This window comes from Muscardinus avellanarius, assembly GCF_963383645.1.
Source record: "Muscardinus avellanarius genome assembly, chromosome: 9".
NCBI lineage: Eukaryota > Metazoa > Chordata > Mammalia > Rodentia > Gliridae > Muscardinus > Muscardinus avellanarius.
The window spans coordinates 46,112,718-46,135,646 of record NC_137795.1 but is presented as its reverse complement, the minus strand read 5'-3'; the positions used below and the strand labels follow the sequence as shown (position 1 = coordinate 46,135,646).

General features: G+C 41.1%; 1 protein-coding gene and 1 pseudogene across 3 annotated transcripts in view; both read right to left on the bottom strand.

The window, feature by feature from the left end:
• Positions 1 to 22,929, bottom strand: part of PUS7 (pseudouridine synthase 7) — a 49,183-nt gene that overhangs the window by 1,227 nt on the left and 25,027 nt on the right. For both annotated transcript variants that reach the window (XM_080701557.1, XM_080701556.1), the window contains 6 exons: positions 18,899 to 18,960; positions 17,728 to 17,888; positions 15,061 to 15,187; positions 10,545 to 10,646; positions 3,785 to 3,914; positions 182 to 273 (listed from right to left, as the gene is read on the bottom strand). In XM_080701557.1, coding sequence (XP_080557683.1) covers positions 182 to 273; positions 3,785 to 3,914; positions 10,545 to 10,646; positions 15,061 to 15,187; positions 17,728 to 17,888; positions 18,899 to 18,960 — 674 coding nt within the window. The remainder of the gene's footprint in view (positions 1 to 181; positions 274 to 3,784; positions 3,915 to 10,544; positions 10,647 to 15,060; positions 15,188 to 17,727; positions 17,889 to 18,898; positions 18,961 to 22,929) is intronic.
• Positions 8,674 to 9,292, bottom strand: LOC308266671 (thioredoxin reductase-like selenoprotein T; annotated as a pseudogene). The gene has a single exon. The product of its transcript is annotated as a thioredoxin reductase-like selenoprotein T (transcript).

The following is a 22,929-nucleotide window of genomic DNA, read 5'->3' as shown; positions in this document are numbered from 1 at the left end:
GACTGGCTGTTTTTGTTACTTACCCCTAACTATAATCATAAAACCAAAGTGACAAAACACAAAAGAGAATGTATAGCAGGTGGGTGGAGGTGGTCCCTATAAAATGTCTTTTTCAAAATTACATTTTTATATGAGAAAACACCTCAAAGTCGATAAATAGCTGAAGACTGAGTAAACTTACCAGAAGCAAAAACTGGTGGTGGTTTCCCTTCTAGGTCGTCCACATCTGTGTTGAAAAGTGGAATTTTGGGATCATCATATGCAACAACTTCCCTTCAAAACATGAATAAGGATAGGTATGAATGCTGACTTTCATAAATGATACTAAGTTACTTATCACCATTATAAGTAGGAGTCTCCAATAACAGAAAAGGGCCAGATTTTACATTAACTACTGATCCCAAATTATTATATACTAAGATAATAGATACTAGGCATGGAGGTATATGCCTGTAATCCCAGCACTTGGGAGGCTGAGACAGGAGGACCTGAAGTTTGAAGCCAGCTTCAGCAACTTGGTGAGGCTCTCAGTAACCTAGAAGGACCTTGTTTCCAAATAAAAAATAAAATAGAGCAGGTGCCAGGCAGTGTAGTACACATGTAATTCCAATACTTGGGAGGCTAAGACAGGAGGATCACCAGCCTCAACAATTTAGTGAGGTTGTCAGCAGAGACCCAGTTTCAAAATAAAAAATAAAATAGGGCTACGAAAAGTCCGTGTGGCTCTTGTTTATAAGCCCAGTACTTGGGAGGCAGAGGCAGGAGGATTGCACGTTCAAGGTCAGCCTCAACAAGCAGTAAGACTTCCATTAACCTAGCAAGACCTTGTTTCAAAATGAGAATTAAAAAAAATAGGGCTACGGGTGTAGCTCAGAGGTAGAAAGCCCCTGGGTTAACATCCAGCACACAGAAACAAAACAAAACAGATGACAGATGTCAGCCTATGAAAAGGATATAAAATGTTCCCTTAGAGCTTAGTATGGTGGCATATGTCTGTAATCCTAGTACTTGGGAGGCTGAGACAGGAATAGCACAGGATCCAGGTAAAAATGTATGTGTGTGTGTATGTGTGTATGTGTGTGTGTGTATATATTTTTTTTTATTTTTTATTTTTGGTGGTACTGGGGTTCCTGGAAGCCCTTCTACCTCCGGGCTACACTCCCAGACCTATTTTTATATTTTTATTTGGAAACAGGGTCTCTTAAGCCAGCGCTGCTGGCTTCGAACCTACGCGATCCTCCTGTTTCTGCCTCCCAAGGGTGGGGATTACAAGCGTGCGCCACCACGGCTGGCTAAAAACTATTTTAAAATAAGAAATATGGCAGGGAATGCTGGGCGTGGTGGTGCACGCTTGTAATCCCTGTGCTTGGGAGGCTGAGACAGGAGGATCGCGCAGGTTTGAAGATAGCCTCAGCTACTGAGTGAGGCTCTCAGCAACTTAGTGAGACCCTGCTTACAAATACAAATATAAAATAGGTCTGGGAGTATAGCTTGGAGGTAGAAAGCCTCTGGGTTCCACCCCTAGTACCACCACCAAAAAAAAAAAAAAAAATACACACACACACATACACACACACACACACACACATATATATATATATATATATATATATATATATATATATATATATATAGAGAGAGAGAGAGAGAGAGAGAGAGAGTTGATGAGGTAGTTCAGAGTTAGAATGCCTCTGTCTTTGAGCCACAGCGTGTACACACACACACGTTTCCTAGGATGAACTTTTTTTTTTTTAACTTGGATTGAACCCAAGGGCATTCTAAACCTCAGCTACGCCTCAAGTCCTATTTTTTAAATTCTTGATTCTGAAACAGGATCTCACTAAGTTGTGGAAGGCCTAAGTAGCTGAGGCTGGCGTGAGCCCATGATCCTCCTGTCTTAGCCTCCCAAGTACTAGGATTATACGCGTGTGCCACAGTGCCTAATGGAACAACTCTTTTTTTTTTTTTTTGCTGGTCTAGGGATGGAATCCAGGGTCATTCCACTGCCGAGCTACACCCCCTGCCCTATTTTTTATTCTTTATTTTGAAACAGGGTCACACACTAAGTTGCTGAGGGCCTCACTAAGTAGCTGAGGCTGTCCGCGAACCATGATCCTCTGATCTCAGCCTCTTGAATGCTGGGATTATAAGCATGTGCCGCGATCGCTGGGCTTGGAACTTCTTTTTATGTAAAGTTGCTATGTAGAAAACTTCGTTTTGTACAGATGTGATCAAATCATGGCATTTACATTTTCTCTACAATAGTTATCACTACCATCAATATCTTGTGGGAACCACTCTCATAAAAGTCCAATTCTGCCAATTTCATTGCCCATAGCCAGAGAAAAGGAGAGAAGAAAACGCAAGAAGAAAGAGAGAAGAAAAGAAAAGATAATTTTCCAGAAACAGACACACAGTTGAGGATTTCATTTTAAAATTATCAAATAGCTGGGCGAGGTGGCGCATGCTTGTAATCCCTGCGCTTGGAGGCTGAGACAGGAGGATCCAGGTTTGAGGCCAGCCTCAGCTACTTAGTGAGGTCCTCTGCAACTTAGTGAGACCCTGTTTCAAAATAGAGAATAAAAAATAGGGATGAGGGTATAGCTCGGAGGTAGAATGCTTCCGGGTTCAATCCTCAGTACTACCAAAAACAAAAGACGGAAACAAAAACAAAACAACAGGATCAGTATTTGGAACTTGTAGCTAGTTCTGGGTAATTTGCTCCTGTATAGCTCTATCAACAAACAATTTTTAGAAATAGGGAAAATGTTCATTCCCTACATACTTCAACAAGTCAGTGATGCCAACAAATGTAAATAAAGTCACTTAACTATATGAATGCATTCAGCACAGCTTAATTTCATTTTTTTTCAGTGCTGGGGACTAAACCCAGGGCCTCATGTTATGCTACACAAGTACTCTGCAACCGAGCCACATCCCCAGCCCTACATTTGCTTATTTTTTTTTTCTTTTGTGGTTCTGTGATTGAACCCAGGAGCATTTTACATCTAGTTATACCCCCAACACTATTTTATTTTTTATTTTGAAATAGGGTTTTGCTAAATTGCTGACACTAGCCTCAAATGTGTGATTCTCTTGTCTCTGAGATTACAGGTATAAACCTTGTCTGGGATTACAGGTATAAACCACCATGCCTGACTACTTTATCTTTTTTTTTTTTTTTGGTACTAGGGACTGAATCCAGGGGCATACTAACTCTGAGCTATGACCTTACCTCTTCTTATCTTTTTTTTTTTTTTAAACAGTGTCTCACCAAGTTGCTAAGGGCTAGAGGTCTTGTCAAATTACTGAGGCTGACCTTGAACCTGTGATCTTCCTATCTCATCTTATGACAAGTGTGTGTCACCATGTCTGGCTAATTTCTTTCTTTTTCTTTTTTTTCCTCTTGATTTTGTTGTACTGGGAATTGAACCCAGGGGCATTCTACCTCTGAGCTACACTCCTAGCCCTATTTTTTATTCTTTATTTTGAAATAGAGTCTCACTAAGTTGTAAACGGCCTCATTAAGTAGCTGAGGCTAGCTTCAAGCCTGTGATCCTCCAGCCTCAGCCTCCTAAGTCCTGTGATTCAAGTATGCATCAACATGCCCGGCTTTATCTTATTTATTAATGATTTCAAAATTACCAACTGGTAGTAGTGATCATAATAGTAATAAGAAGAGTAGCAACACTTAGGAGTGTTCAAAGCACTGAAAAATATACATGAAAAACAAAAACTTCAAACTTCATATAGTAAATCAATTCTATTTCACGCTATTACTTACCAGCTGACATTTTGAGGACGAATAACAATCTTTCGGTAGGCTCCTGATAAGGAGTAATCTCGAATCTTGTGTCTCATATTGTCAATATCAAGATTGTCTGCTGTGAGCATCTCCCTATAGGCTTCACAAACTAATATAAAAAACAAAAAAAGTAATTGAAATGCAGCCTGCCATCAAGTTACCTTGAACTGATCTAGAAATAGTGTACCCTGTACGTTCAATTAGATCACCCTAAAAAAGCTAGGCACCAGCCGGGCATGGTGGTGCACGCTTGTAATCCCCGCGCTTGGGAGGCTGAGACAGGAGGATCGCGCAAGTCTGAAGCCAGCCTCAGCTACTTAGTGAGGCTCTCAGCAACTTAGTGAGACCCTGTTTCCAAATAAAATATAAAATAGGTTTGGGAGTGTAGCCCGGAGGTAGAAAAGCCCCTGGGTTCCACCTCCAGTACCACCAAAAAAAAAAAAAAAAAAAAGAAAGAAAAAGAAACAGTTCTTCTGATTGCAAGCTGAAATTTGTTCTCTTATGACTTCTATGGATTCTTTGGAACATAGTAGATTAACTTTCTTCCCCATGCATTCTTTTTTTTTTTTTGTGGGTCTGGGAATGGAACCCAGGGGCACTCAACCTCTGAGCTACATCCCCTGCCCCGTTTTTTTATTTTTTTAATTTGAAACAGGGTTTCACTAAGTCGTGGAGGGTCTCACTAAGTAGCTGAGGCTCTCCTCGAACTGTGATCCTCCAGTCTCAGCCTCCAGAATGCGTGTGTCACCATGCCCGGCTTCTTTTTGTGTGTGCAGGTCTTAGGATATAACCCAGGGGCATTCAACCTGCCCTTCTTTTATTCTTTTTTTTTCTTTTTTATTTTATTTTATTTATTTATTTATTTATTTATTTATTTTTTATTGGTGCACTGTATTCATACATCATAGTGGGATACAAACTTTTGTAGACATACATGCACACATTGCCCAGTCGGCCCCCACCCGATCCCCACCCCATTCTCCCCCATCCCTCCCTCGCATGCTTGGCTTAGTGGTTGACATCTATATTATAGCAATTTATCCAAAATTAAAAATGATAATCTCTGGGAGGCAGAGACAGGAGGATCGCGCAGGTTCGAAGCTAGCCGCATGCGCTGGCTTAGGAGACCCTGTTTCCAAATAAAAAATGTAAAAATAGGTCTGGGAGCGTAGCCCGGAGATAGAAGGGCTTCCAGGAACCCCAGTACCACCAAAAAAAAAAAAAAAAAAAAAAAAAGATAATCTCACATAACAGTTTCATTTGTCTGATACCAAGCTTTTGATGACTTAAAGATAACAACTCAATATTTCTTTTTACTTTCTTTCTTACCAGAGAATATTTTTTTTCTATTTTTTTAGGTGAAACTATCATATATTTATATATTTATTTTTCAAAAAAAAAAATCTATCCTAATAGGAATATGGACTCTAGATACCCAAAACGATCTTGAAAAAGAACAAAGCTAGAAGATATATATTTTCTGATTTCAAACCATATAAAGCTACAATAATTGAAACAGTGTAGTACTATTCTAAAGGCAGATATATAAACCATTGGAGTTAAATAAAAGCCTAGAGCTAAATTCTTCCCTATATTGTCAAGTTATTTTTGACAAGGTTTCCACGAACATTTGGTGGTGGAAATAATAATCTTTTAACTAGATATTGTTGAAAAATAATAATTACATGGAAAAGAATAAAATTGGACCCTTACCTAATCCCATATACAAATATTCACTCAAAATAGATAGAAGACCTAAATATAAATCTTAAGACTATAAACTTTTAGGAGAAAATCTGGGTCATAAAACCTCACAACATTGAAATTGGCAGTGTTTTCTTGGATATGATTTTAACGGCACAGGCAACAGAAGAGTATACAAACTCCCTAAAAAATAAAAAAAAATTGTATATCCAAAGACAATGTAAACAGAGTTAAAAGTTACTAATAGAATGGGATAAAATATTTCCAATTGCTATATCTGAAGGTATATTAATATTCCAACTAGAAATCCTAAAAATTAACAACAATAAAGGCAAACAATATCATTTAGAGATAGGTAAAAGACTAACATAAATAATGAATCTCCACAGATAACCAATCTTAGTTGTATGTTGGATGAAAAAATCTTGTTTCTCTGGTTCTGGTGTGTGTTACCTATTTCTTCTTTGTAGTTAATCTCTTTGAGTATTTTCTCTAGTGCTGGTTTTGAAGACATAAATTCCTTGAGTTTCTGTTTGTCATGGAAGCTTCTTATTTCTCCATCTAATTTGATAGAAAGTTTTGCTGGGTAGGAAATTTTTGGCTGGAAGTTGTTTTCTTTCAGAGTTTGGAATATGTTACTCCAAGCCCTTCTGGCTCTCATAACTTGGTTTGGGAAGTCTGGAGTGATTCTAATTGGTTTGCCTCTGAATGTCACTTGGTCCTTTGTTTTTGTTGCCTTTAAGATTCTGTGCTTGGCTTCCACATTGGTCATTTTGACAATTATGTGGCGTGGGGATCCTCTTCTCCGATCCTGTCTAAAGGGAGTTCTATAAGTTTCCTGGACCTGTGTATCAACCTCTTGCTTTATGTTTGGAAAATTTTCTGCTATTACTTCCTTGAAGAGATTGTTGATCCCTTTGGTTTCACTTTCTTTTCCCTCCTCTATTCCAATTATTCTTAGGTTAGCTCTCTTAAAATGGGCCCATATTTCTTCAATATCAGATTCCTGCTGTCGGGTATTTTTTTCTAGATTAGAAACTATGCGTTCATTTTTGGAATGATCATCTTCTAAGAGCGAGATTCTGTTCTCCATGTGGTCTAATCGGATGTTTGTGCTTTGAATTGAGGCCTTTACTTCATTAATTGCATCCTTTATCTCTTTTTGGCTCTCTCTGAGTTCTTTGAGAAGCACCTCTATTATTTCTACAGTTATTTTCTTGATTTGATCTTCTAGAAATCTCTGATTTTCTGTTTTATTGGGTTCTGATGTTGTGGAGTTGTGGGCATTCATTGCTCCAGTATTATTCCTCTTTCCCATGATTTCGGAGGTTTGTGCCTTCTCTGGATTCTTCCCTTGGGTCACTATGACTTCACTTAAGGTGTTCTGGATCTCGAGTCAGTAGTATCTCAGGACCCACTACTCCTTTACTGGGTTGTATCACAGAGTCTCCGACCCAGAGAGTCGATAGAGGCTGCTTTAGACTGTGGGGGGTGCCAGGTTGCACGTTCTCCTATGGTGTGATATCTCTGCCACCACCCCTCCCCCACTGGGTCAAGTCCCAGGGAGTACAGTACTGGGATTTCTCCTCTGTGGCCCGCAATTTGACTCACTGTTCTTGAGTACGCAGATGTAGCTGTACTGGACTTGGTGAATTTGCTGCTGCTGCCGCCGGTGGCAATATGGTGCCGCTGCTACGCCCTCGGCCGTGAGGCTGGCGTATTTCTTCTTGGTTTTGAGTTCCACTCTGAATCCCTGCAGCGTGTGCTGAGCTCAGCCACTGGGAGCTTTAGATGCTCCCTGCACCGAGAAATCCTGCCCGGCTGTTCCGCAGCGGCTCACCTCAGCTTGCTGTAGCCATCTGGTGAATTCGCCGCTGCCACTGGCAGTAAAGTGCTGCTGCCGTGTCCTCGGGCATGAGGCCGGTGTATCTCCTCTGTGGCTCTGAGCTCTGTTCTCAGTCCGCTTTCTCTCTGGAGCCTGGTGATTTTTTTGTTTCTCTGGTGATGGTGTTTTCTGGCTATGAAAGGCACTGATTTTGTGGTAATGGAGATTGGTTGTTAGCGGGGCTCTTAAGCCCCGCTTTTCTCAGTCGCCATCTTCCCGGAAGACTATTCTTTATTTTGAGATAAGGTCTCACTAAGTTGTGGAGGAACTCACTGAGTAGTTGAGGCTGTCCTGAGCCAAGATCCTCCCATCTCAGCCTCCTGAATGCTGGGATTACAAGAATGCTCCACCACGCCTAGCTCTATTCTTTATTTTGAAAAAAGGCTTCACTAAGTTGTAGAGGGCCTCACTAAGTAGCTGAGGAGGGCTATGAACCTGTGCGATCCTCCTGTCTCAGCCTCCCAAATGCTGAGATTACAAGTGTGCTCAATCATTTCCCGCTTCCTTTTGTAGTTCTTTTTTTTTTTTCATTTAACTGACATCTGCTTAGTTTTTTTTATTAAGTATAAAGGCCCAGTTAATGAACTTATTAGATGGATCAAGGCAAGACACTTGAACTATACATTAAGACTTAAAAAGCGGTTGGATTTGTAGTAGTTCTCTAGCGCACGCACGAATGTGTGTGCACACACGTTGGCAGAGTAGTCTGAATATTGGATTTCCCCCCATAATTTTATATAATGCATTGTTCACAATCTGCAGTATTCTGATAACTATATAAATTGTTGAACTAGGCCAAATTAGAGATGACTGATAAACTCTTATAAAATAACTGGGAATTTTAGCTGTATTTCCCCAAAGGATTGACCTTAAACTATAAAAACCAAAAATTCATATAAAAACACAACAGATTTAACAGAGATCTTGAAAAAAAATCACATTGTAACTCAATTTTCTACTTGTGAAATCTGACCAAGAAAAAAAAGAGTTACAAGTAGTGATGTTTAAAGAAAAATATATATAACTGGGAGAATTTGGTGGGCAGAGGGGGACGCTATACAGTATTATTGCACTCCACGAATGTGCAGATTTCCAAAATGTGCCAGCACTGAAAGCTGTCTTGCACTGAGGTTTCCCAAGAGGTACAACGAGCCTGCCAAAGAGCATCCGGTCTGCACTAACAGCTTGCTGTCTTCAGTGCAGGCCTTCATAATGTCAGTCACGCTGCTCTTGCAAAAATCCCTTAATGTAAAAGAGTTTTCAGTGCTGATAGGTAGGGCTATGATCGATGGTGTGGAAGTGAATCCATATGCACATTTAGCTTCATTTCATTGTCAAGAATTTGAACAAGTTGTTGCATGGATGGAAGATGACCAGATTCCAGCTTAGACCATACAGGTACATCATTTAAAGTTATTTCAAATGCACCTGTTGACATACACTGGTTCTCAATCATGTTGCTCAAGAAGAAAACCATCATACATGCATAGACCTTATTTTCTTGACCCCACTGCCAGATGCTAGGAGCTTGCATGCCAAAGAAAGCAAAAGGATCCTTGCCGACAATAATTAAGCCTATTAATACTAGTTTGAAGACTGACAGGAAAGATGCTATGTGTCTATAAATAGGTTGAGGGAGGTAATTCTCTCCTTCAATTCGGATGTCTGGGTACCGCTGACTAATAACTCGCATGTACTCCTCAAACACCCGCCTATAACCTCAGGAAACACATATCTGGAACTTGAGCAGCGGCCCCGTGGCGTACTGCATCTTTAATCTCTTGCTGGGCACGCCGCTGCATCTTTAATCTCTTGCTGGGCACGCCGCCCAGGTTGGCCGAGGCCTCGCTCCGGACCACCGCCGACGCTGCCACCAGGAGAAGCAGCAGAAGCCTCATCTTAATGGAGACAGCCGCTCCGGCCGCCTTCAGGCTGAGCCCTTTTGTAGTTCTTAAAATACTTCTTTTTTTTTTTTTTTTTTGTGGGGCTGAGAATTGAATACAGAGGCACTCCAGTTCCGAGCTAAATCTCCTTTCATACTATTTATTTGTTTGTTTGTTTATTTATGGTACAGGGGATGGAACCCAGGGGGCGTTCTACCTCCGAACACAGCCCCAGCATTATTTTTTTCTTTTGTGATACTGAGGGCTTCGAACCTGTGTGATCCTCCTGTCTCAGCCTCCCAAGTGCTGAGATTACAAGCATGTGCCACAACACCCGGAGTATTTTTTTTTTTGAAACGGTCTCACTGAGTTGCCAGGGGCCTAACTAAGTAGCTGAGCTGTCTGAGAACCGTGATCCTCCAGTCTCAGCCTCCCAAATGCTGGGATTACAACCGTGCGCCACCATGCTCGGCTTACTATCACTATTAACACCATCTCCACCATTGAGTATATTTTTTTGGTCCCAGAAGCCACACCCCCAGCCCCATTTTTTTTTAAATTGGAAACAGGGTCTCACTAAGTGGCAGAGGGCCTCACTATTGTTTAGGTTAGCCACAAACTTAGGATCCTCCCGCCTCAGACTCCCAAGTACTGGAATTATAAACATGTGCCAGTATGCCCAGATAATTTTTTCTCCCTGTGGTACTGGGGACTGACCTCTGAGATACACCCTCAGACCTATTTTTTTTTTTTGGTGGTACTGGGGGTGGAACCCAGAGGCTTTCTACTTCCGGGCTACACTCTCAGACCTATTTTATATTTTTATTTGAAAACAGGGTCTCACTAAGTTGCTGAGAGCTCACTAAGTAGCTGAGGCTGGCTTCGAACCTGTGCGATCCTCCTGTCTCAGCCTCCCAAGTGCGGGGATTACAAGCGTGCGCCACCACGCCCGGCTCTATTTTAATTTTTAGTTTGAAACAGGGTCTCACTTTGTTGCTGAGGCTGGCCTCAAACCTGTTTCAGCCTCCTAAGTAGTATAATTACAGGCATGGGCCATGACACCCAACTTAGCTTCTTAAATTATCCATTTGAATGTATCTCTTTCTGGGAGAACATCATAAATAATCACAGTTTATGTGTTTGAAATCTAAGCATCTCTTAAGGGCAATGGAAACAAAGCGTCAACATTATACTCAAGAGTACTGATGATTTTCTTCTCCTCACTCTTAGCTGCAAACGGCTCAGCCATGCTGGACAGGGGACTTACTTTTATGCTTTGGGTAGATAACATCAAAACCAGGCAAAGGCATCACCACATCATGAATGGACCAACTGTTAACATCTTCCTCCTCAATATAGGTGGCTGTGGCTGCAAATCCACAAGTAAGCAATAAGAAAAAAGTAATTATTTCATGAACTTAAGCTCCTAAAATTATAATAACAAAGAAGTTACAAATGGAAATTTTACATGGTCAGTGGCCTAGGAAGCTTAAGGAAATTAAGCTGGGCTCTATGAATATTCCCCTCTATCTTTTCTTTATGTGTGTGTGGTACTAGAGGTTAAACTCTGGGACATTCTAACTTCTGAGCTACACTCCTGGACCTTTTTTATTCTTTTTTGAAACAGGGTCTAAGTTGCCGAGGGTCTCTGAGTTGCCAAGGCTGTACTTGAACCCGCAATTTTCCTGTCTCAGTCACCCAAGTACTGGGATTGCAGGTGTGCACTACCATGTAGTAGAATTGTCAGATGCATCTTCAATTTCTGAGAATGTCTTTCTTTATTTTATTTTATTTTTTTTGGTGGTACTGGGGGTGGAACCCAGAGGCTTACTACCTCCGGGCTTTACTCCCAGACCTTTTTAATATTTTATTTGGAAACAGGGTCTCACTAAGTTGCTGAAAACCTCACTAAGTAGCTGAGGGTGGCTTCGAACCCGTGCGATCCTCCTGTGTCAGTCTCCCAAGCGCGGGGATTACAAGCATGTGCCACCACGCCCGGCTTGAATGTCTGTTTAAAAAAATCAGCCCCTTGCTGGGCGTGGTGGTGCACACTTATAATCCCCGCGCTTGGGAGGCAGAGACAGGAGAATTACGCAGGTTCGAAGCCAACCTTGCTGGCTTAAGAGACCCTGTTTCAAAATAAAAATATAAAAGCCGGGCGTGGTGGCGCACGCTTGTAATCCCCGCGCTTGGGAGGCTGAGACAGGAGGATCGCACGGGTTTGAAGCCAGCCTCAGCTACTGAGTGAGGCTCTCAGCAACTTAGTGAGACCCTGTTTCCAAATAAAATATAAAATGGGTCTGGGAGTATAGCCCAGAGGTAGAAAGCCTCTGGGTTCCACCCCCAGCACCACAAAAAAAAAAAAAAAAAAAAAAAAAAAAAAATATATATATATATATATATATATATATATATATATGTATGTCTGTCTGTCTGGGAGTGTAGCCCGGAGGTTGAAGGGTTTCCAGGAACCCCAGTACCACCAAAAAAAAAACCCAGCTCCTTTATCCTTAAGCAACACTACAAAAGGCTTTTTACAAAAACAATTATAATATATGCATTCTGCTAAATGAATAAACAACCTTAGCTAGACGTGGTGGCGCATGCTTGCTATCCCAGCATTCTGGAGGCTGAGACAGAAGGACAGCAGTTCGAAGGCAGCCTCAGCTACTTAGTGAGGCCCTCCGCAACTCAGTGAGACCCTGTTTCAAAATAAAGAATAAAAAATAGGGCAGGGGGTGTAGCTCGGAGGTCAAATGCCCCTTGGTTCCATTCCCAGACCCCAAAAAATAAAATAAAATAAACAATCTTAAAAACTAGCCTATAGTTACAGGATGAAACATGATGGCAGAAATATATTGGATGTGATCATTATTGCATAAGGAAAGAGACGTTAGACAGGAAACAAAACCCTAAAATTTCTGAACAAACAAATGCAGATAAGCAGGCCATGCCAGCCACATAGGGTCTCCCTAGGATGGGGGAGTCTTGCTTAGGTTGCGGAGGCTGGTCTCGAACATGTGATCCTTTTGCCTCAGACCCCCAAGTACTGGGATTACAGAGTTGTGCAATAACACCTGGACCATTTTTAATTTTTTATTTTAAAACAGGGTCTTGCTAGCCAGGAGTGGTGGCACATGCTTGTAATCCCAGAATTCAGGAGGCTGAGACCATAGGATTGCTTCAGCTCAGCTACTTAGTGAGGCCCTTTGCAACTTAGTGAGACCCTATTTCAAAATAAAGAATAAAAAATAGGGCAGGGGTGTAGCTCAGAGGTTGAATGCCCCTGGGTTCCATCCACAAACAAACAAACAAACAAACAAACTAAGGTCTTGCTAAGTTGCTGAGCCTGATCTCAAACCTGCAACCCTCTAGTCTCTGCCTCTCAAGCCTCTGCCTCTCTGCCACAATGGCTGGCTTGCTTTTTCTTGTTTTTTAACCAGCTGGAGAACTTTGGCCAAGTTATTGACTAAATCTCATGAAGAGTGAGAGAATATTTCCTGAGGGTACTATGAGCTTTAAACTAATAGGTTTGGGTAAAGAACTTAGTGCAAAATTTGAAACACAGTAAATAGTACACAGCTGATGGAATATTAGTGTTATCAATGTTTTGGACTCAGTATACACTAAATACTCATTCTAGCATGTAAAGTTAGCTTCAAAGAGGCTGACACATCCAGAAGTATGTTTATTTGTTATACTCAGATTAAAGTTTTGAAAGAGATTTTAGCTATCATTGGCCCACATCTTATTCTTTAAAAGTTGAGAAAATGGGAGGCCCAGAGAGTCAGGTGTGTTCTCAAACCAGATATATATCCCTTTAGTAAAGACGCAGATATAGCTGGGCATGGTGACGCATGTCTGTAATCCTAGTACTCTGGGAGGCAGAGATAAGAGGTAGCAGATCTGAGGCCAACTGTAACAATTTAGCTAGATCTTCAGCAACTTGGTGAGATCTCATTTCAAAATAAAAATAAAAAAGCCGGCCTGGTGTGGTGACGCACACTTGTTATCCCAGTATTTGGGAGGCTGAGACAGGAGGATCACAGGTTTGAAGCCAGCGCCAGCAACTTAGTGAGGCCCTCTGCAACTCAGTGAGACCCTGTTTCCATATAAGAAATAAAATCAGACTGGGGGTTATTCTTAGTGCCTGGGTTCAATTCTCAGTGCCACAAAACAATAAAAAATTAACTAATAAACAAACGAACAAACAAAAAAAGGCTGGGGGGTACAACTCAGAGATAGACCTTATCTTGGGTTCAATCCCCAGTAATAAAAACAAAATAAAAAACCAAAACCAGATACACACTAGCCACATAGACGATCTCAAATTTACTAGACATCTCTTTACCTAGTGATCAGGCTGGGTGTGTGTGTGTGTGTGTGTGTGTGTGTGTGTGTGTGTGTGTGTGTGTGTGTGTGTGTGTGTGTGTTTTACTGGGGATGGAACCAAGGGGCATTTTATCTCTTTACCTAGTGATCAGGCTGGGTGTGTGTGTGTGTGTGTGTGTGTGTGTGTGTGTGTGTGTGTGTGTGTTACTGGGGATGGAACCAAGGGGCATTTTATCTCTTTACCTAGTGATCAGGCTAGTGTGTGTGTGTGTTACTGGGGATGGAACCAAGGGGCATTTTACCTCTGAGCTACACCCCCAGCCCTATTTTATTTATTTATTTATTTTTGCAGTACTGGAGATGGAATCTAGGGGCATTCTACCTCCAAGCTACACCTCCAGCCCTATTTTTTAGTCTTTATTTTGAAACGGTCTCACTAAGTAGCTAAGGCTGTCCGTGAACCGTGATCCTTCGGTCTCAGACTCCTGAATACTGGGATTACAAGCGTGCACCACCATGCCCAGCTCTATTTTATTTTTTTAATATAATTTTTTTTGGTGTGTGGTATTGAACCCAAGGGCATTCTACCTCTGATCTGAACACCCAGCCCTATTTTACTCTTTCTTTTGGAACACAGTCTCACTAAGCTGTGGAGCATCACACTACATTGCTGGGACTGGCCACAAACCTGCGATCCTTCTGCCTCAGCTTCCCAAGTACTGGGATTACAAGCATGCACCACCATGCCCAGCTTATTTTTTATTCTGAAACGGTTTTACTAAGTTGTGAAGGGTCTCACTAAGTTGCTCAGATTGGCCTCAAACCTGTGATCCTCTTCTCTCAATCTTCCAAGTACTGGGAATACAAGCTTGCTTAACCATGCCTGCTATAGGCTGGTTTCTAAAGCCACTGGTGTGCTGGAGCAGTGGCCCAAGTCTGTAATCCCAGTACTTGGGAGGCTGAGACAGGAGGATTATAGGCTCTAGACCAGCCTCAGCAATTAGTGAGGCCCTCAGCAACTTAGTGAGACTCTATTTCAATGTAAAAAAGAAAATAGGGCCAGGCATAGTGATTCATGCCTATAATCCCAGCACAAAAGAAAATAGGGCCAGGCATAGTGATTCATGCCTATAATCCCAGCACTTGGGAGGCTGAGACAGGAGGATCATAGGTTCAAGGACAGCCTCAAGCAAGTAGTGAGATTCATCAACCTAGTGAAACCTTGTTTCAGGAAAAAAAAAGGGGGAGTGTTTGGGGGTAGAATGCCTCTGGGTTCAGTTCTCAGTTCCAAAAATAATTAATTAATAATAATAAATAAAATAGGGTGGAGGTATAGCTCAGAGGTTCTCTGGGTTTCATGCCCAGTATCCAAAATTAAAATAAAGAATAAAACCACTTGTGTCAAATACCCAAATTGTAGCTTGGTTCAATACTGGTAAATGGTGTTTTACCTCCTTTGAGAACAAGGTCCCCTGGAACAGGCTTTAGCCCGTAGTCTTCTATCCTCTTGCTCACCATGTTATTCCACACATAGCTTTGATAGCTATGAATATACATTAAGCGATTATTTCTTGGTATCTGGAGGGAAGAAAAAATTAGGTAAGAAAATATTGAGAATATAAAAAGTACTATTATTTTCCAAGACATTCTCCTTGTTTAGCTGTGATCCTAATAGACAAAACTCATTATTTTAAACCCCTTATCCACCCCCCCACCCCGCCCCAGCACTGGGAATTAAACCCAGGGGCATTCTACCTCTAAGCCACATCCCCAACCCTATTTTTTATTCTTTATTTTGAAACAGGGTCTCACTACGTTGCTGAGAGCCTCACTAAGTAGACAAGGCTCGCTTCAAACCTGCGTGATCCTCCTGTCTCAGCCTCCCAAGTACTGCAAGCCTGTGCCACCACACCCAGCTTAAAACCCTTTCTTTTTTTCTTTTTTTTTTTTTTTTTGCAGTACTGGGGATGAAATCCAGGGGCACTGTACCTCTGAGCTATATCACCAGCCCTATTTTTAGTCTTTTTAATTTTGAAACAGGGTTTCACTAAGTTGTGAAGGACCTCAATAAGTAGCTGAGGCTGTCCGCAAACTGTGATCCTTAGGTCTCTGCCTCCCGAATGCTGGGATTACAAGCATGTGCCACCACGCCCAGCCTAACCTCTTACTTTTTAATAGCCTTTAGCAACAGTGACTAGGACATAGTACTAGGTATTAGAGGAGGAAGACCTCCAACTAAAGGGTGCTAGTAGTCATCAAAGGTAGCTGTTCAAATTTTTTGTCCACAATGCGCATTAATAAAGCCCATGGTGAGCCGGGAGTAATGGTGCACGCTTGTAATCCCCACGCTTGGGAGGCAGAGACAGGAGGATTGCGCACGTTTCGAAGCCAGACTCGCTGGCTTAAGAGCTTAAGAGACCCTGTTTCCAAATAAAAATATATTAAAAAAAAAAAAAAAGGTCTAGGAGTATAGCCTGGAGGTAGAAGGGTTTCCAGGAACTCCAGTAACACACACATACACACACACACACACAGCCCATGGTATGGAATTTACACCATAAATCAGACACAGACTTCAAACGAGAGGAATTAACAAATCAATTACATAGAAATCCACGCTTCTTCCTCCATAATTCTACAGAAGAGGAAGAATCCTGCTTTTGTTTTATATCTGGGGAAAATGTTAAGACTCAGGCAGAGAGAGAGAGAGAGAGAGAGAGAGAGAGAGAGAGAGAGAGAGAGAGAGGGAGGGAGGGAGGGAGGGAGGGAGGGAGGGAGGGAGGGAGGGAGGGATAGTTAGTGTGTGTGTGTATGTGTATGTGCTCCCATTTTCAGTTTTCTTTTTGGTCCTGGGGATGGAACCCAGGAGCATTCTATCTCTGAGCTACACCCCCAGCACTAATTTTTAGTTTTTATTTTGAAACAGGTTCTCACTGAGTTGCAAAGGGCCTCACTAAGCAGTAGCTGAGGCTGTCTATAAACTGCAATCCGCCTGTCTCAGCCTCCCAAACGCTGGGGTTATAAGCGTGTGTCACCATGTCCCGCCCATTTTATTTTCTGTTTTTGAAACAGGGTCTTACTAAGTTGCTGAAGGTTTTGGTTAGTTGCTGAGGTTTTCTTCAAACTTGTGATCATCCTGTCTCAGTCTCCCAAGTAACTGGTATATGTTACTATGTCCCATAGGGATAAACTTTTTTTTTTTAAATGTTGCTGGGGATTCAACCCAGGGGCATTCTACTTCTGAGCTATACCCCTGGCTCTATTTTATGTTTTACTTGGAAACAGGTTCTCACTAAGTTGCTGAGAGTCTTGCTAAGTTGCTGAGGCTGGCTTTATTAAACCTGTGATCCTCCTGTATCAGCCTCTTAAGTATTGGAGTTTCCAGGCATGCATCACTACGCCTAGCTCAGGGTTAAATTTTAAAGGGTCCCTGCCGGGCGCGGTGGCGCACGCTTGTAATCCCCGCGCTTGGGAGGCGGAGACAGGAGGATCACGCAGGTTTGAAGCCAGCCGCGTTGGCTTAAGAGACCCTGTTTCCAAATAAAAATATAAAAAATAGGTCTGGGAGTGTAGCCCGGAGGTAGAAGGGCTTCCAGAAACCCCAGTACCACCAGGAAAAAAAAAAAAAAGGGTCCTGGATCATACATAAACAAATAGTGGTACAGGTTATACTTGCCAAGATGGTACCCACTCCTGAACTACCCTGATGAAACCAGACTAGCATCCAACTATTTAGACTCCTTACTACCAGTTCTCTTCCTTAGGAAGTCCACAGTTCTAATGATAATAATCAAGAAATGACTGCCAACAGGTTCTGAATTCCTCAAATACCTACTTTCTCTAAGTTATATTTCCAGTGGAGCTCAAGTTTTCCATATTAATATTTTCCTTGTGCCCTCAGTGTTAGTAAATATTGCCAACACTGCCTGTATCTACCCAGTCCTTGCCATTCAGGGTTTGGACAAGGACCACTCACGTAAAACACACCACCTCCGAGATCATCAAATGATCTTTATTTACCTTTTGCTATTTCAAAATTTAGTAATCATTTTAAAGATAAAGTTTAAAAAGCATTAAACCACCTCAAGCCATTGCCTGACTTCACAAATTGCACTCACTATGCCAAATGCAGAGACTATATTCTTCATTCCATATTTTGAAAGTCCTCGAAGCAGCTGCCCTTCCACACACCTTTTGACAGGTAGTTTTCTGAGAGCAGCGGCTGGGTCTTTGGTCTTCGCCCATTCTTCCCTGCATTTAACCAAGTACCCCTTTTCAGCTGGAAAGAAAAAAAGCAGTAATTAAAAATTTATCCTATAGAAAAATGTTCATAATTTAACATACTTCATATGGAACACAAAATTAGAAAATGTTATTTGTAATATGGGTGCTATGAAGAGCTTCTGCTCACGTGAAAATAGCCACCAGAAAGTGAAAAACCGGGGCCCATAATAAGTGTACTGAACTATATGACTGTCAACATACAACAGCCCCCAGGCCAATAGTAACAGCTAGTTACTGTTCATTATCACCATAGATAATTCAACAAAAGACAAAAACTCCAGTCTTTTTTTCCCTTCTCATTTCCCATTGTATTATCAAGTTTAATGGGTTACTTTCCTTAAATTTAGATAATCTTTCTCTTTTTATCTTTAAATAACTACTTAAAGTGAGTATAATTATTTTGACAATTTAGAAAAGTGTAGTTAAATTCCTTTTATACAATATGACTTTAGAGATACTTTCTGGAAATTTTTTTTGTGAACTCTTTTTGGTGTGGTACTGGGGGTGGAACCCAAAGGTGGTTCTACCTCTGGGCCGAACCCTGAGATCTATTTTATTTTTATTTGGAAACAGGGTCTTACTAAGTTGCTGAGAGCCTCAATAAGATGCTGAGGTTGGCTTCAAACCTGTGATCCTCCTGTTTCGGCCTCCCAAGTACTAGGATTACAAGTGTGTTCCACCACATCCGGCTAGTGAAATTTTTAAACGAAAAATCTTCAGGATGTTTTTGCAAAGATTTTATATTCTATCCTAGTTTGCTTTAACATGTGCTACCTGGCTTCTGCATATATACTTTTTGAAACAATCTCTCATTAAGTTGCTGAGGGCCTTGCTAAATTGAGAAGACTGACCTTCAACCTGCAATCTCCCTGTCTCAGCCACCCAAGTTACTGGGATTACAGGCATGCACCACCATGCCCAGCTTGCACATATACTTTTATTCAAAGCAATTCCAATAACACCTAGCCATATACTCTATTTTCTTAACATGTATTTTATTCTCACCTCCAGAACGGGGTTTCAGTATTAAATCCATCACTTCTGTCCAAGAATTTTGTAGAATAGCTCTAGAATTAAACAGTATGTATTTTACTTAACTTTGCATTAAGTTAAACTTTTTAATCACCGAAATCTTTTTTTTTTTTTTTTTTTTTTTTTTTTTGTGGTACTGGGGATGGAACCCACGGGCATTTTACCTCCAAGCTACATCCCCTGCCTTATTTTTTAGTCTTTTATTTTTGAAATGGTTTCACTGAGTTGTGAAGGGCCTAAGTAGTTGAAGCTGTCTACAAACCACAATCCTCTGGTCTCTGCCTCCCTAATGCTGGGACTACAAGCCTGCACCACCATGCCTGGCTTTATCACCAAAATCTTTGATGAGTTAGCAAATACTATTAATCTTATATTTTATTAAAAGTAAGCAAAAAAAAAAAAAAACACCTATGATGTAAATGATGTGAATTCAAATGTAAATTCATACCAGGCATGGTGGTGCACAGATGTAGTTAGAAGGCCTCCGAGTTCCACCTCCAGTAACACACACACACACACACACACACACACATTCAGTTGGTTATAGTGGCACATACTTGTAATCCTAATACTTGGGAGGCTGAGATAGGAGGATCACAGGTTTGAGGACAGCCTCAGCAACAGTGAGACTCTCATCAGCCTAACCAGACCATGTTTCAATATAAAATAGTGCTGGGGGTGTAGTTCGGAGATATACACACACAAAATGTAAATTCCGCATAACTTTAGAACAAAAATGAAAGCATAAAATTATGGACAAAAATGCTTACAACATTTAATGTCATTGCAGTTTTAAAACGTTATAATAGGAGCTGGGCGTGGTGGCGCACGCTTGTAATCCCAGCATTTGGGAGGCTGAGACCTGAGGATCACGTTTCTCGGACAGCCTCAGCTACTTAGTGAGGCCTCTGCAACTCAGTGAGACCCTGTTTCAAACTAAAGAATTAAAAATAGGGCAGGGGGTTTAGCTTGGAGGTCAAATCCCCCTGGGTTCCATCCCCAGACCTGAAAAAAAAAGTAGACATTTCTAAAAATAATTCTTCCTTTATTATGTTAAACATTTTCTCACCTAGACAAATAGAATACATACAATGAATTCATTTTTACTATTCTTACCAAACTTGAAATATCTTTATTTTTGGTGATTTAAAAGTTGTACATTTTTATTTTTTTGCAGTACCAAGGATGGAACCCAGGGGCATTGTACCCCTGAGGTACACCCCCAGGCTCATTTTTTATTTTTGAAACAGAGTCTCACTGAGTTACAAAGGGCCTCACTAAGTAGCTGAGGCTGTCTGCGAACCACAATACTCCAGTCTCTACCTCCCGAAATGCTGGGATCACAAGGGTGCACCACCATGCCTGGCTTAAAGTTGTATATTTCTAAATATATTAATAGATTTCCTATTGCTGGTTACCTTTAATCCTGGAATAAGTAATTTTACATTAGTCTTTAAATATACTCCTAGGATGATACATTACTTAAACAGGATTTTAGCACCACTTTATTTGTGGTGCTGGGGATGGAACCCAGTGGTCTTCTACCTCTGAGCTACACTCCTAGCCCTATTTTATTTTTTTGTGTGGTACCGGGGATGAAACCCAGGGACATTCTACCTCCGAGTTACACCCCAGCCCTATTTTTTATTCTTTATTTTTGAAAAAGGGTCTCACTAAGTTGTGGAGGGCCTCACTAAGTATCTGAGACTGGCTTCAAACCTGTGAGATCCTCCTGTCTCAGCCTCCCAAGTACTGGAATTGCAAGTGTGCGCTACCAAGCCCAGCTTTAGCACCACTTTAAAAAGCGTAAGAGTAACTTAGTACTTGGTACTGGTCAGCTGATATAACAGAAAAAAGTAATTACATGCCCCCCAAAACTTTGTTATGCTGGGCGTGGTGGTGCATACTTGTAATCCCAGGATTCAGGAAGCTGAGACAGGAGGCCTACCAAGAAAAAAAAAGTATCAACTGTGACATTAAGTATATATATATTTGGCTACAATAGGTCACCTGATATGGTACACTACACTTTAAAGTTTTTTGTACTTTTTTTAACTTTCTTTTTCCTTTTCCCACCTTCTTGTATTTTGCTGTGGTCAAATATATGTAAAACTTATGATTTTACCCATTTTCAAATATATACTTCTGTGGTATTGTGTATATTTACTGTTGTGCAACCATCACCATCATTTATGTCTAGAACATTTTAATCTTTCCTGATACTCTGTATTTATCTATTTATTAATTGGTACTAAGGATTGAACCCAGGGACATTTTTCCTCTGAACCACAACTCCAGCCTTTCTTATTTTTTATGTATTTATTTATTTTGGTTCTGGGGATGGAACCCACGGCCTTCTACCTCCAAGCTATACCTCTAGAGCTATTTTAGTTTTTATTTGGAAACAGGATCTCACTAAGTTGTGGAGGCTGGTTTCAAACCTGTGGTCTTCCTGTTTGAGCCTGTTTCAGGGATTACAAATGTGTGCCACCATGCCCTGCTTCATTTTACTTTTTATTTTGAGACAGGGCCTCATTAAGTTGCTGAGACTGTCCTCGAACCTGTCATCCTCCTGTCTTAGCTTCCCAAGTACTGGGATTACAGGTGTGAGCCACGATGCCGGGCTCTCTGTATCTATTAAACAATTAACTCCCTACTCACCCCTCCCCTCAATCCCTGGCAATCATCATTCTAGCTTCTCTAGGACCCCATATAAGAGGAATCATATAAGCCAAGCATGGTGGCACATGCCTACAGTCCTAGTACTTGGGAGGCTGAAACAGGAGGATCATAGGTTTGAGGCCAGCTCAGCCACATAGAGAGACTTTCAACAACCTATCAAGATTCTGTTTCAAAACAAAAAAGTAACAAAAAAGGATTAGGTTGTAGCAGGGAGGCAGAATATCCTAGAGTTCAATCCCTAGTAACACATATACATGGTACACACACACACACACACACACACACACACACACACACACACATACACACACAGGAATCACCAGGTGTTGTATGCCTGTAATCCTAGTATACTAGAAAGGCTGAGACAGAAAGATTACAGGTTGGAGGAATGCCCCAACAACACAGTGAGACTCTTGAGCAACTAGCAAGACCCTGTTTCCAAACAAAAAATGTTTAAAAGTTCTGGTAGTATATCAGGGGTATAATGTCCTTGAGTTCAATCCCTAGTAAGACAGACAGACAGACAGACAGACAGACAGACACACACACTCTTTCTCTCTCCCTCCCTCTCTCTCAATGAGAAATCCTTTTGTGGCTGAATTATTTGAGTTGGTATAGTTTTTAAAGATATATTCATGTTACAGCATGAGTAAAAAATTACCATCCTTTTAAAAGCTGAGTTATACTTCATTCTATATAAATCCATATTTTCTTTATATATCATCTGATAATGGACACTTGGATTGATTCCAGCTTTTGGCTATGTGAAAAATGATATTCTGAACATGGCTGTACAAATGCTGTTTGTTTCTGTTTTGTCTTTTTTTTAATGTATTTACTCAGAAGTGGAATGGATGGACCATATGGTAATTTGTTTGATTTTTATGAGGACCTGGCATAACATTTTCCATAATGGCTGCACCGTTTTCCATCCCCACCAGTAGAGCACAGGGTTCCAATTACTCCATGGTCACCAACACTTCATTAGCCATCTTCACAGATGTGAAATGTTATTTCACTGTGCAGACCTAGTGATACCTCTAGCTCTTTATTTTAAAACAATGTCTCAGTAAGTTGCTCAGGGCCAGACAAACAACTCTTGCATATCCTTTCAAAGCAACTGACATCAGATAACAGCCACATGTGCACATCCAGGTTTGTAGTAGCACAATTCACAACAGCCAAATTATGGAACCAACCTAGGTGTCCAGCAACAGATGAACAACTACAAAATTATGGGATATACACACAATGGAATTCTACTCCGCAATAAAGAACAAAATCATGTCATTTGCAGAAAAATGAATGGACCTGGAGAGTGA